The sequence below is a fragment of the Melopsittacus undulatus genome, chromosome 2 (assembly GCF_012275295.1).
Source record: "Melopsittacus undulatus isolate bMelUnd1 chromosome 2, bMelUnd1.mat.Z, whole genome shotgun sequence".
Taxonomy (NCBI): Eukaryota; Metazoa; Chordata; class Aves; order Psittaciformes; family Psittaculidae; genus Melopsittacus; species Melopsittacus undulatus.
The window spans coordinates 34,690,855-34,706,757 of record NC_047528.1 but is presented as its reverse complement, the minus strand read 5'-3'; the positions used below and the strand labels follow the sequence as shown (position 1 = coordinate 34,706,757).

At 35.5% G+C, this 15,903-nt stretch overlaps 1 protein-coding gene across 2 annotated transcripts in view; it reads right to left on the bottom strand.

The window, feature by feature from the left end:
- Positions 1–3,755: 3,755 nt before the first annotated feature.
- Positions 3,756–15,903, bottom strand: part of TDRD3 (tudor domain containing 3) — a 99,320-nt gene continuing 87,172 nt past the window's right edge. For both annotated transcript variants that reach the window (XM_005154395.3, XM_031053675.1), the window contains 2 exons: positions 8,955–9,091; positions 3,756–4,002 (listed from right to left, as the gene is read on the bottom strand). In XM_005154395.3, the coding sequence (XP_005154452.1) occupies positions 8,972–9,091 (120 nt within the window). In that variant the 3' untranslated portion in view covers positions 3,756–4,002; positions 8,955–8,971. The remainder of the gene's footprint in view (positions 4,003–8,954; positions 9,092–15,903) is intronic.

The following is a 15,903-nucleotide window of genomic DNA, read 5'->3' as shown; positions in this document are numbered from 1 at the left end:
CAACATAAAGAATTACATGCAGTAAATATCAGAAAAACAAAAAATGTAATTACGAGTCTCTTCCATTGCTTTGAAGAATACCATAAATACACAAAGCTTTTCATATGCATGTCATGCTATAGGAAGGTCAGTGGCTACATGTTTGGAGTATCTTCCAGTTTCGCTGCTCTCCTGCAATAGGTTGCTCTAGGGAGAAAAAAAAAAAGCAAAACCAAAAAACAAGAGAACACCTCAACAGTCATACAGTAAGTAGAAAGCTAAACTGAGTTATGTAGATTGCGCAATAGCCATTCTCGAGGTTTATACAGTTCTCAAGAAAGTTACAGTTTTACTGGAGTTGGATCAAGTTATGTGACAAAAGGACAGTCAAACTAGGATTCTTCTCCAAGAAAGCATCTAAAGACAATCATTCTGAACAATACATTCCTATGTATGCACAAAAACACTGGAGACTTTTCTGTATGAAGTCCCCTCCAACCATACTGCTAGAAAGAGACTGCTTACCCTACACTGCCAGATTCTTTCAGCTACCTGGCTTACTTTAAAACAACCTTCATTAGTAAGTTTTGTTATTTAGGACTTCTCTTGCGAAGATCTCTTCAGATTTACCTAAAACTAAATCTTTATCTTCCATTAACCTTTTACTCATTCTGTATGTAATGCCAAGTGCACCTCATGGATAAGATTTGGCCTTCCTGTGATATCAACTGTTCACCACTCAATGAAAATATGAGTTGTTAATAATGCTCTGGAAGGCCAGATTTCCAATAGGTTTTATCTGCATAAGGCTCAAGTCATTACAGAGAGATTCTGCAGAGACAATTCCAGCAGTGTTTCTTGGTAGAGCCAAACTTGACAAGTGATCCTCAAAATGCTTTGTACAGTTGTTACCAAAGACTTATTAACACCTGTTAGTGACAAAAGTAAAAGTTACATTAGTATATATATAAAACGTATATGAATATCTATCAAATGATGTCAGTCCAAGGAAGAATTTTAAATAAAACCATGACAACATCAATCAGATTTTTTTATAAAACTCTGGAAACATGCAAAGTTAAACCAGAACATTTCCACCCTTTGTTTCAAAATGATTTTATCTCTCAATATAAAGGAAAAAGTCAAGATTCAGTGTCAAGATTGCCACCTTAAATCAGAAAGTCCAGAGGGTTTTTTTGTTGTGGGTTTTTTTTTTTTTCATTTCCTTTAGGTAAAAACGTTATATACAAGTCCATGGCAAGGAAAACATCTCCTCAGAATTGAATTCCTAAATTCAAGACAGAAATTCTCATAAACTGTATCTATAACCCTACTAAAAGGCCACAGACCAGGGATCTATTGATCCAACTGGCTCATGTCCAGCTTGCAAAGTACAAGTTCCTTTGTGACATGCTTGTCTTAGAAACAGCTGGTCAAGAACACTCCAGAACAGAGTCAAAAATCAAGCTAGCAAATAAATAGCTTGGATGATCAGGCTCCTTATCAACCTTTTTTGTTTAACTACACAGATGTTGCCCCACAAAATTCAGGAGCTTGCTTCTGCTGTTGTTTTTGACAAATTATAAGTTAACTTTCTTATCAAAAACTGACCTAGTCATGGTAACTTTTTCTGAACATAAAAGGTAAGTAATGTTGTTCTTTAGTACGCAAACTTGACTATATTGTAACTCACAAATAATTATAATTGTGGTATTGATGTATTATGCAAATCAACAAAATAATTTAAATATATAGTTTATCATTGTGTTGTTTCCAGATATAGGAATCAATGAGCATGAATATATTAATTCTTGCTTTTCAGACCAGGTTGAAACAAATGTTTTTTATCTACTCAGTCACTGGTTCTTCACATTCTATGCAGGCAGAGCTTTCAAAAGAAGTATTTTTGCAGTGAAAACCAAAACAGAAAATAATCATAAACCACACAAAGACAACATGTATTTTCAAGAACACTCTCCGTCTGTATGCTTACTTTGGCTTTCCAGTCCCTCGGCACCAGTGAAAAGACCAGGCCATGGTCTTTACTGTTTTACAAAAACAAAACCAACAACCTCAAATATATTTCATTTGCCTACAGACACAACATGTGGTAATTTCAGATTACCATAACCACTACAGATTAATGCTGCACTGTAGTTGTATAAGCTTAGAATTTTCCTAAGTAGGCATTATTTTTTACGGTTCACTAAATCAGATGGCATTTTTCTGAAATTTAAGATTAGTTCACAGCAAGACTGAAAGCTTAAAAGAACATAACAGTTACGTTAATTTCAGAAATTACCTTGGTACACTGACTATAGGGATAATTTAATGCACAGTCTATGCATAAACAAAAATCAAAACTGCTTCTTAAAAAGATGCCATAGCTGCACTGCTTTCGGAAGCTGAATAGCTGCTTTCAGTGGTCTTAGCAGTAATTCCGGAAGTAAAGCATCCAACATCCAATGTATTAGATCTACAATTTATTTATTTACTAGTACAATTTAGCAGATCTGATCAGGATAATTTATAGTATTTGGAAAGTGATTTCCAACCAAAATCTAACAAACTTCATAAAATTTGTTGTGTGGCAGTTGATAGTGAAGAGCTTCAAAATTGGACAGCTCATGTTTTAAGTTTCCAAATTTTAGAATTATTAGTGGGTTGCATTATAATTCTTAACAAGCTGCTTAGGATCCATTAAGGGAGCAAAACATTTGGTTCCTTACTATTCTGCAAACATTTGTAATGTTTTGACTGCATTCATACAGTAATCCATATTATGCACTGCAAATACATTCAATTACATCCTCATTATAAAACTTCTTTTCATCCAGATAAACCAGGTTCTATCCAAACAGAGTACTGCATGAGCCTTCAGAGAGAAATGTGGTAGAATTGTACAACTTAATACCTTTAATACATATCTCAGGCAAAATTCTGTCTTTACAGAACTACCTCAAAACACACGTGCTATTTCAATGTTACTTATATGATCAGAATAAAGCTTAGAAGGGATTCGCATGGTACAAAGATCTTGAGTGCTTCTGAGTTAAAGAAATAGGGAAATTTCAGATATTTGTCACAATTACATAAGATTCAAAGATACAGCTTAGAGTAAGAAGTAGTTTGACATAAAGATTCTTTCAAGCACCAATGATAACTGAAAAAAATCTAGTAATATGAATCAATAAAAGCAAAGTTTCAAGCTACAAGAAATAACCTATTATTCAACAGGTTGCACATGTGTGCGTGTATACGCATATTTACGTTTAAAATACTCCTATGTATCTTTTGGTATTTCATGTTTAAACTACTTTCCTGTACTTTCTACAAATGTTTCTATTTCTGTAATATAAATATTCCTAAAAAGAAAATATTTACCTAAAATAATTTAGAAAATCACTATTGAAATTCATGATTTTTTCTCCTCCCCTTAGACCTTTTAGTGACAGATCATGAAAAGCACAATAGGCAAATCTGTAATTTGGCCTTCAGCAACTTTGGAAAATAAGCATAGAAAACAGTCAAAACCTTTTCAGAATTTCTCTGTACAACAATTAACTGTTAATTTTTAACATGGTTAACTAATGCTAGCCTGAAATACAAATTAAAGGCCCAATGCTGTCTACTTTTGTTAAAATATAAGTTTTAATCTTACTTAACTAGAAACAATATTAGAACCAAAATCAATTAAAAAGTAATAAAAATCATGAGACATTAGTATTATGTTAATTAACAATGAAGGCTCAGTAAAAAGAATACAAGGCAAAGAATAGAATAGTGCACTGTGGTTTTATTGATGGCAGCAATGACAATTTGCCTCTTTCATATGTAAAAAGTATTCAGCTTTATGTAACTAAGAACTTTAAAAAAGTCTCTTGTGTTGTCAGTTCCAAATTCCTTCTGCTCACATGAGCTTTCTTTGTTCTGTCCTGCTGCTTGGAAAAAGCCAGACTTTCTTCTAGAAGTCTTCAGCAAGTTGGAGCTGCCAGTGAATTTCCCCTCACCCCAAGAAGGTTTCTAAATTAGAAAAATAAAATACAATAGATAAGCATAAAACCTCTCTGCTTTTTGTGCAACATACACTTTACTGTTATTTCATTTTCTTCCTCCAAAAGAGCAGGTGTCTGCTTTTCAGCACTTGAAGAGACAGAAGTCTTGCAAAGAATAAATCAGAAGGCTGCACTTCAATACAATAAGTATGATTGGTTTTATACAAGGAAAAAACACTTTCTGGCAATGACTTCTCACAGAAATGCAGTTTCTCCATTGCTAAGGAAGGACTTCAATACAGATTTTATAGCAAGTGTGACAAGGTGCAGATTAATTCTGTCATGGAGCAAAGGAAAACCCAAGAAACAGATAATAACCAAGTACTCGTAAGTTCACACTCTTAGGTTCTTTCAGGCTCTTTCAAAAGCTATGATCCTTCAAAACACTCATTTCTGATTACTTGTTCCCCTTCTTTTTCATACAATCATGACATTCTATACAGGAAGTGTAAGCTCAGGATGTATTTTTATTATTGTTAGATTCTAAATTCTTGTCTCCTAATTCTCTAGAAGTATCTTATTTTACAGACCTGTTAAAGCTAGTATTTGACACGTACCTTAAAAAACTGACAGTGGGTTCAAGGGCTCTGAATGCAGTGCTCTGCTAAAATCCTGTGTTAGTGTTTTCTATCTCACATTGCTAGATATTCATAAAAGATCATTTCTAGATCAACTGCGACCACAGTGAGGTACTAATTACCCCATACTTCTGTTACTACACCGTAACATGACTTCTCTATTGCTCTGTCTTCAAAATAAACACCAATTCAAGAATTCCTGCAAGTCTGAAGCAGTTGTTCTTAATACCCGAAGCACAGAACAATGCAGCAAGAAGGTCTTCAGAAGGACAGAATCACAGAATGGTTTGGTTTGGAAGGGACCTTTAAAGGTCCTCTACTCCAGCCTCTTTGTCCTGGTTTTATCTGGGATAGAGTGAATTTTCTTTCTGGTGGCAATGAGCGATGACATCTTCAACTATATCAGGTTTCTCAGAGTCTCATCCAACCTGACTTTAAATGTTTCCAGGGATGAGGCATGTACCACAATATTAAAATTCTCCAGAATGTATTGACTTATAAAATAATCATCAAGGGCTCTCTGTCTCTTTAGGGAACAAAAAAAGTTATTTTACATAATACAGAGGTACTCCGCCTCAGGAATAAAGGGTGTCATTAATCATCTGGTAAAGAGGTAAAGCATCCTTCTGCAGCAAAATTTTGTGTCAGTGGATCCCCTATTAGTTCCCCTAATAAATCATGTCTTTTTCTGACATGATATCAAAACCTTCAAATAAGAAGAACATACCATGCTCTCAAGAGCTCTAAGGAATAAAAAGGAGGGAAAAAACATAGAAATCCACTTCTAGGAACTGACATTCATTATTCCCGAACTTTTACATGTCAAGACATTAAAGCTATGCTGTTGTACAAGACTGGGTAAGCTGAAAGCAATTTAGAAAAGGAATATGATTGATTTTCTGCCTACGTTTAAAATCAGAGAAGAACCAATTACATTCACCACTTATTTTTGGAAAAGCTTAATAGATTTTCATTACTGGTTTCTCTCTAACTCCACCGTCTTCATCCAGTACCTCATTAGGTCAAGTGTACTGCATTTCAAAATGCAACTGAAGTATAAGATAAATGGTAGCATGAGATATACTATGGGGAACTATAAGCCATACATGATACATATGTCCACCACAGTATCACAATTGCCACCTCCTCACATCACTTTACCTATCAAACAAAGCAAATAACAGCAGCTACACTGGGCTCTACATGAGCTTCAAGCAAGAGCAAATCTAGCAGGTGAAGGCCTGTCTGTACAACACAGAAAAAGTATCTGTGTTGTTCTCTACAATATTTTTATCTTCAAGAAGACTTGCAAGAGAGTGTTCTCAAACTGAGGAAGAATTTTTTACACTGTTCAGAGATAACTGCAGATGCCACACTCCTGAGTAAAAAAGGACAAGCTGTTCAGTTTTCCTATTGTTCACTAGAACACAGTGGCAGAGGAAAAATATCCCTATTATGAATTCGAGACAAAATAAAGGGTTGTTTCGTCTGAACTAATGCAGCTTAAGTAGCATCATCCAACCTCTATACAGAAGATACATCTTGCCTCTTTATTTTCTTTTTCTACCTGAGTGATCCTAGTGTTTCAAGAATTGAAGACCAACTGAGTATCTTGACAACTTCTTTTTGGTGTTTACACCTGAAAGCTGTTACATTATTTTATGGTGAAATGTAGCTGAGTTTAATACTAGAAATTTTCCAAATACAAACCTAAACCTGATAAAGCAGCTAAACAAACCAGCTAGATTTAGCAAATCATGTTAATATAAAATACACAAATGTTCAAATCTACTACATTTTAGCCAGTTAGAGATACTAACTCCACTTAATTAAAGTTCAAGACAAATCAGTTATGGCAGCCAAAGAAGATGGCAGTGAATGTTTTGATCTAGAGGGATGGATCTTCCTGACAAGCAGTAACATGTATCTTCTTATAATGAATTGCTGTTTACAGTGACATCTATTTAAGGTATGTATAACTCTTACAACATTTGCTATTTCTATTTTAGAAATTGTTTACATAATATTCTAACAGCCTTAAAAAAGTAACCAAAATTTACTAGGGTTAAGCTGCCACTGATTGCACTCCGACCTGAGTTAATAAATTCAGATTTGGATGACAAATTGGCACTATTTAAATTGAGCATATGTTAAATCAAACAGTCCTGGGGCAAAAGAGGACAGAGAAAATACCTCGTTTCATCAACTGAAGCAAAGAATTTTAAAATATGATGGAAAAAAAAGATATATCTGGAAGTACTTTCTGTAAAAGATGTACTTTTTAAAGCAAAGTAGTTGCTGAAAAAATACATTTTGTTGCATGACACATTTTCCAACATGTATCTTCTTTCCCCACCCCTTTACCTGAAGAACACAAAAGTATTTGAACTGGGGCAAGGGAAGGGCTGTAACTATGTATTTTTTTACAGTTTTGATACCAAGGATGCTGTTAGAATATTCAAAGCAAGGTATAAGAGCACCTGGAAGGAACAACCACCTGTGCCTTACAAAGACTGATCCTTACTTGCCAACAATTTATTCACTCTTCTTGAGATACAGGAGTTACCACCACTCTCTCTGGATGTCTGCTTCCCTCTCCCCCCATCTGACTAAAGCTAAATATAATTTTCCAGATTCATACTGTAAAATTAAGAGAAATGCCAAAAATATTATCTAAAGACAAAAAATACCCTCTCTGAGTGGTGCGTGCACTGAGCACATTTCATTCAGCTGATCACACTGACACTCCTCTGAGCCAGCTGAGCTGGTTTAGAACTCAGATCAGGGCATATGCCAGAATTATTTCTGCGTAAATTACCGAATGACATGTTTATTGATAGTGATTGATACACATACTTAAAATAGAAAATTGAATGATACAGGCAAAAATAGCATAATTATCACCTTGGCTAGAGCCAAGAATAAATTTTGCTCATAGATTGCCAGTACTCTCCCAAATGAAAAAGGTATTTTAGCACATGATCAAAAAGCAAAATCATACATTATTGTACCTCAGAAATACCAAAGCTGCAGAGATTAGCAGCATTATTAAACCTACTGACCATGGAGGACTGGAGCAAGGAAAGGCTCTAAAAAGAGCTCCATAAAAAATAATCTGGCTAGTAGAAATAAGTCAGATTCAAGACAAAGCCACACTGTCAATGTACATCAAATAGCACATGGCTTTACAAAGCTTGCTTAATTCAGGATTGAAAATTAAGGATTTAGAAGATCCGCAGGTAAAATGAAAGCAGGCCAGCAAATTTGATTTCTTTAGTAAAAGAATTACAACTGTTTTATCTGGCTGGCCTTTCTACATTTCTGAATGTGCATGTGTGGTGTATTTTCTGAGGATGATACATAATCCCTTAATTTCTGCTAATTAAAAGGGCATAGGTGCAGGTATACCCTCAAGATTCAGAGCACAGCAAATATTTTTAGGCCTTGTACCTCCCCATTCAGTGACAAGCTCACAGATAATAGGTTTTAATGTTGCTCATTCTCCTTCCCTCACTAAGTGAAAAAATAGAAAGAATACTTACTCACATAAATGGCTCATAAAAAGCAGAATATGGGACCTTGGACAGAGACAGATAGTACTAAGCTCAGTAGGGACTGCAGACTCTTATTTCAGAGAAGCAGCTGATCCAATGTAAGTGAATGAGATGCTACTGCTCTCAGGTGAAAAAGTATCAAGTAAAAAGCTTGCTCAGATGACTTCAGTCCTTACATAAAGCAAAGTTTAAAAGCTATTTAATGCAGTGTTTCTATTGCCTTCCCTCTCCCCACAGCTATATCAAGCCTCTTCCTACAGCCACAACATCCAGAGAAATAGATATCCCAACTTGTATTGTAAGTAAACCAACATCCCTAAAAGAATTTAGAAGAAATATGCCAAAAATATCTTTCATGTAGGTGACTGCATAAGTGGTTTTTTTAAGCTAAAAAGACGAACCATAAAACTTTCATTTAAATGGTGAGACACTGACTTGGTATCAATAGAATTTTGTAGGTATAGCTCCATATAAACAGACTGCAACAACTGAAGTAGGTCATACATGTGCTATTGCTTAATACTTTTTTAAAGTGATGAACAAGGTGTTTCTAAGAATTTTAAGTTGTCTATTTGCTTGTAAAACAGTGATTAGAGTAATTTATTTCTTAAAAATACTTATCACTTGCAACCCAATACTGATGGTTCTTAAACAGCCAACTACTGGCAAGGCTGCAGAAAGTTCTCTCACAAACTTCACAAAGACTGAAGGACACTTTAGTACAGAACAATCCAGATCTACTTTTCTTGAAATCCAAACCCATAAAAAAATAGCAATATAATATTTACCTTTTATTTCTTATTATTCAGTTTCTAGCTCTTGGAGGTTGATAAAATTGTTGAGTAGGTCGTGTGGACCGTCTTGGCTGACCATCACCTCCTCTGCGGAATTCTAGAGTTTGCTCATACGTTTCTTCTTCATCCTCCTGTAGGTATACAGCATTGTTTTAAATGGATGAATAGGAAAACACATTATACATGAATAGGCATATACATACATACACACAACACAGACACACACATATACATGTATCAGTGAATTCAAACATACATAGCAACTGCTGATTCTATGCAGATGATCACTTAATAAAATAACAGCAATAATGGGAGTGGGTTTTTCTAACTTAGGAAAGCTAACAAAAACAAGATAGAGAATCTCAAAACTCAATCCCCAGGGCAGCAGCAGAAGTTATTAAGTATATGCAGAAAAAAACCCAAAAGCCTATGTATTAAAGCAAAATTATTTTCCAAAGTCACACAGGCAACAAACTCAAGAAGTGAGATAACCTTGATAACCTGTCAGAGCAAGAGAAACATCAGCTTTTGAGAGTTTAGAAATGTGTGTGGAATGAAATACAAGAACTGGGAAATGGAAATGCAAGGAACAGCATCTGACAATATGCAGGCTAAAAACACAGATCTGAAACAGTGGATAAAAATCTGTGATGCAGTAATAATGAAAAAAGCTTCCAAGTATAGTGGACAGGAATTTAAATATGAATTTGCTATGTGAAGCAATAATAAATATAACCTCTCAATGATCAGGGGAGACATAATTACATATTTGCAATAGTGCATTCACTCCTAGGCATTTCAATACCAGAAAGGTACTGACAAATTACATGGAATCCAGAGGAAAAAGCCAACAACAAAAATCACCAAGAGATTAAAATAGCTACATATTTGCACTGGACAAGAAATACTGAAAGGAAAAACATCTGATGGAACATTCGCATGTGATACACATTAAAGAAGAACAACTTGAAGAGCATTATAGTTGGTAAGGAAGAGAAATAGAAGATAAAATTATAGGCTGAAAAAAATAAAAGAAGTTTGTGAACCTGAGTATGATTGTCAAATGGTGTATCAGGGAAACAGTTATAATTTCATTCATCTTAATATTCTAACACTGCACTGTAGCAGACACCAGGTCTAGAGGGAACATGCTGTGAGAAATCCTCTTTAGGAAAAAGTATTGAGTATATAACTCTTAATTCCCTTTCATTCACAACATAGGAACATACAGGGACACAAACCAAGAACGTTAAACAATTCATTAAAGGTTCATCAACAATTTCAATACTCAGGAACAGTCCTAGAGCGCAGCACACATATAACAAAAAGTAAGCAAGTCACAGCAATAAAATATATCACTGTAAGAGACATGAAAGAAAATCTACAGCCTAACTTTCTGCTGTAAAAAGTCAGTTCTCACTCAAGAAACGTATCTTTTTGAATCAGCTTGAGTATCAATAAACATACAGTCTTAAAAATAACAGTTACAGACAACCACATTCCTCCTAGTAAGGTCTTCTGTTTATAGGGCGTGTCTGTGGTCATAGCTGTACTTCCAGAACAACAGATTAAGCCCTACTACAGAAAGTATGCAATAGCTGTAGAAGAAAACACATTTTCAACACAATTTAATACAGCCTAATTAACTGATATCTTTTAGTTTCACTGTAGCCAAAGGCTGAGAACCATGGTGCCCTGCCATGACACTTACTTTTTCACTGTATCTCTTTTACTGCTTGAGGCACTATCAATTCCCTCATATAAAAAGGTTCGAAAACACTGATTACTCAAAAGGAAAAAAAAAAAAAAAAGAAACCAACACAGAAAAGGCTGATCCCTTCTCCCAGGTAATGAGTGATAGGACAAGAGGCAACAGCCTCAAGCTGTGCCAGGGGAGGTTTACAGTGGATATTAGGAAAAAAATCTTTACCAAAAGGCATTGGAACAGGCTTCTTAGGGAAGTGATGGAAGCACCATCCCTGGGAGTGTACAAAACCCATGTAGATGAGGCCCTCAGTGACATGGTTTACTGGTGGTCTTGGCGGTCCTGGGGTAACAGCTGGACTTGATGATCTTAAAACCCTTTTCCAGCCTAGCTGGTTCTATGATTCTATGTCTAGCAAAAAAAAAACAACAAACCAACAACAACCCCACACCGTTTGCAATAGCACCAGCCTTAGTACAAAGCCTCAACTTAGTGCATGAAGTAATATCCCATCACTGACAACACAAGCTGTACTGGCAACAAAATATTCAAAAGTAAGCTAGGTGCCTGAAGTGATCTAAATACCTCCAGCTCTTTCAGTATACAGCAGGAAACATGAATAGCTGAAAACAGTTCCATATTATTTGCCAAAAAAGCAAAGCTGCAATTGCAAGTGTTCTTAAAATTCTTTGCCAAAACTTCAGTCTAATATAAAAGAGCTCACTCTTCAAGAATAAATTGATGAACTTTCATGGTATATATGCATGGCTGAAAATAAAGCAATGCATACAGACACTGTAACAAATTAGACAGGAATCTTTCCTTTGTAAACTTGGTAGTCTCAAAAAGAAAACACAAATTAATTAGTTTAGTGCATTCCATCTCACCCATAATAGCTCTGAGGATATCACGGTAAGTTTCTAGAGCAGCAAATCTTCATTAAATCTCAATGTTAATGTTGATCCTTTGAATTCAGTAAAATAAAATTTAAACTAGAATTTATCTTACACATACTTATTTTTGTGCAGTTGTCTTTACACATAGAATTGAAAAGCTTCAGATGCATGCCTTTCCAATTCAAGAATTTTTATTACAATAAGCAAGAGTGAAACGTGAAATGACATTTCTTGAGACTTGGAATGAAATGAAGGCGAGCAATGCAGCAAATGATAATCAGAATGAATGAGCAACACACATCTTTCAACTGTTCCTTCATTCCTCCCTCTGCACAGCGACACCCCTCCCAGTTACTGATCGTCTTGTTGAGGTCTGCCATCTTTATGTCGGATGACAGATCATCATTTGTTTCTTGGGCATTACCTACTCACAGTTCATCCTAATTGGATCTAACATTCTGCAAAATAACAATTTTCCAAGCTGTGTCTTTATTAAACATTGTTTCTTGTTTTCAAGCAAATCCATTTCTTTTCCTCCACCAGTTCTTGGCCACTGACCCTCAATCCATTCACCACTGCTCATCTTTCATTCTATTTCTATTGTGGTTTTATAGCTGATTTTTTTTCCCTGGGTTTATCTTTATCCCAACTTACATTAAAATCTCTCCACCCCATGCTCAAAGCTGCCATCCCTCTTCTGGAATAGCATCCACCCTTCAGAGACAAAACTTAAAATGTTCACTTCCTTTATTTTTCTTCCACTTCTTCAATGTAAAAACTTGAGCTGTCCCTATTTCTTTCATTATAACTCTGTAGTCAACTAGGTCATGCATCTTGCCACCAACTCTATTTTTCCATTCTTCCTTGCTGTTTGCTTTCGATTTACCACTTGCTTGTGACTCATTATAAATTATTCCATTTCCTATTTCCTTATCCATGTAAGATCTACATTACATTTTATAAAGCAAAGATGGCCACAAATCTGTTGGTGCATTTTCATTCTCCTTCTATTACCAGTAGAGGTTTCGTATCAGTACACTACTTCAAAAATGTATATATTTTATTATCTCCATCCTTCAGAGCTTATTATTCATTATTTATCTAATATTCCAGGACCCAGGACTGAGTTTTCTAGTACTTGCACAATGCCTACTCTAGGGCTGCGTACCCCGAGATGAAGCGATGCCACTAAGCACAACTACAAAAGGTAACAAAAACTGGCAGGTCCATAGGGAAGGTTTACAAAGCAAACAATGAAAAGCACAAAGAAACTATTGCAGTAACAGGTTGGAATGACACAAGAGAGAGGGTGGAGGATGTCAGCCTTCTTTTGGTATTTGAAAAAAGATTGTGAACAGGGAAGCAGAAGTGATTGGGAATTTTGGCTTCTCTTTGAAATTTTGCCACAAAAAGATGCTGTGACTTTCCATATTTTCATTCCATTACGTAAGACAGATAAGAACTGAACAAATGGAAAATTGGAATGTACACACACTCACTGCTTTTATTTTGGACCCACATATTCCAAACAGCCTGTACCACCACACTTTGCCAGCTGAGCTTAGTGCATTTCAGTCCAGCCAAGTGACTACCAACATACTTTTACATTAAAAAACCAAAAATCAATGGATTTCATAGCTGCAGAATAAAGCTCTGTTAAAATACTTTAACAACCAATTTACTCTTAAAATTAACAATATTGGAGCAGAGTAAATTTCATTAAAAGTTTTCTCATTGAATTTCAATTGCAAGATTTCTTTTAGTGCATTCAAAATAACCATTTAGAAATTAGTTGTTTTTTTTTTTAATGCAGTCCTTGAAGTGAATACTTTTTGTATCACTTCTGAGAACACTGAATAGGTGGATGACAGTAAAAAGCAGAACAGAAGTTCCATGTTACACAAATGTTTTACTCAACGTTCTGTTCATATTTAGGAGGCAGCTGCAAGTCACAGCTGAGCAGCTCCAAGTTTGCCACCTACAAACTAGTTACATCTGTCTATTCCTGCTTGTGAACAGAAAATCCTGCTCTATTCACTGGGCCCATCTGCTAAGGCTTTTCAGTTATGGCTCTCTGTGAGCCATTAGGGGATGAGCACCAGACTCTGTACAAGAAGGCATAAAACAGTATCATGGGGCCAGGGACAAAGAGACAGAAGACAAAGAAAGAAGGTATTTTCCATTTCAGTAGTGTCAAACCACTGTTTCAGTTTAAGCTGCAGTCTTAACTTCAGCCACCTACTCAATGCATGGAAAAATTGCTGGACTCAGTACAAAGAGCACTTGCTTCCTTACAAAATGAACTTTTCTTTCATGTGCATTTCAACTCCCATTTCCCAGTCCAGATTTAATGCTTCTTTGTGTTGCCCAGTATGCTGGCAACAGCTGTCTCCTGTTGTTCACAAACCAAGTGACCTCTTGTTTTCCCAGTTAAATTTCTTTCTCAACATTTACTTCTTTTGCCTAATCCCCCAGTGCTGATCTCCTTGAGTACTTTAATCTTTGGGGGCTTTTTGCAGTTTCTACTTACCTGTGCTCGTGTCAATCAAAAATAGACTGTAAGATTTTCCAGAAGCATCAAAAAACAAGAAACCAAACAGAAGCCCCAAATGTACTATGAACATACTGAAAAATTTGTGTTTCCTATGTAAAGCTAAACTTAAATTTTTAAATTGCAATTTATTACATATCCATATTTATATGAAAAAAATAATCACTGGCGGAATTGTCTACAATATTCCCTTAATTTTTTACTTTATCTGAATATCTAAATAGGCTCTTATAACACTATAATAACTAACAGTGAACACAGTACTTTGTGAATAGTGGTGTTTTCATTTAATAAAAGAACAAGTTTTTAAGTTATGTTCTTGGAGTGTCTTTAGGGCATATTTTCAAAAACTGCTATCAAATAAGGTGTGAAAATTCAAAATAAAATAGAAATTACCAGTAATGTAGATTTTTTAAGGAACTTAACCAAGCAGTGACTTAGTGACAAAAGCGTTTTTGATGTGCCTGTTACAGAACCATTCAGCATATTTGCTCTTGATCAATTTTCTTCGCAAATTATGCTTGTTACTCAAAATATCAGTTCCACTCACAGAGTAATCGTCTCAGAGAGTAGTCTTTGTGAGCCTGAGGATGCTCACAGTTTTTTGTCACAGCACACAACACATGTATATTAAACTGGCCATACCAATTTCTGAGTTAATTTATGGGTGAGAAGGACAAGTGGGATTCAAGGTTATACTGCTGGACCTGCAGAAAGCTGACCCCTCACTGCTCTCAGATACTTAATATCAACTGTCTGATAAGGGAGTGAGGGTAGCATTACATTTTTAGGAAAATATACTTTTAGGATGCTCACACATGTCATGTAAGACACTGCAGCAGTTACCACTGATGACTAAAAATACACATAACTAATTGTAAATATATCAATCAAAAATGTTCCTTTAAATAAATGCTGTAAGGTAGTAATCATATGATAAATGATTAATCTTTTAATATACCATTTAGAATGGTATATTTAGATATATAATGATTACTGTTACTTAACTCTTGCCTAGATTTTTTGCAGTGTATCTACACCCTACAATTATATCTTTTCTAACTAAGGAATCAGCTATATGACAAATTAAATTTACAAGCTACTTCGGACAGTTCAATAAAACAAACTTGCTATAATATCATAAACCCCCTAAAGAAACACCCCAAACAAAAACCCCCTCCCCCCCCAAACAAACATATACAAACAATATTTTTCCTTTATTTATACTTAGAAAAAGGAACTGATTCTTATGAGGGTATGTCTGTCTCTACTGAGCACACACCAGCCACAAATAAGTATATACTTAACTATAGTATGTAAAAGTAGGTGGCATGGAGCTACACTATAATATCTGTTGTTTTTTCATTCTCAAAATAAAAGTGTCAAGATAAGCCTTCCCTAGGCAGTTTTCTTTAGCATCAGAAATAAAATAATTCTCTCTTTTATGCTGACTTTCAATAACCAAACATCAGAGGTCAAATAATTTTATATTTTCTTGGCCAGGCCATGGACCTGTTGGAGCAAGTCCAGAGGAGGGCCACAAAGATTATGGGTTGAAGAACCTCTCCTATGGAGTCAGGCTGACAGAGTTGGGCTTGTTCAGCCTGGAGAAGGGAAGCCTCATGAGGCACCTTAGAGCAGCCTTCCAGCCCCTGAACGGAGCCTGCAAGATATATGGAGAAGGACTCTTTACAAGGGAATGGCTTTAAACTGAGAAAGGGTAGATATAGATATCAGGGAAAAATTCCCTGTGAGGGTGACGAGGCACTGGGACAGGGTGCCCAGAGAAGT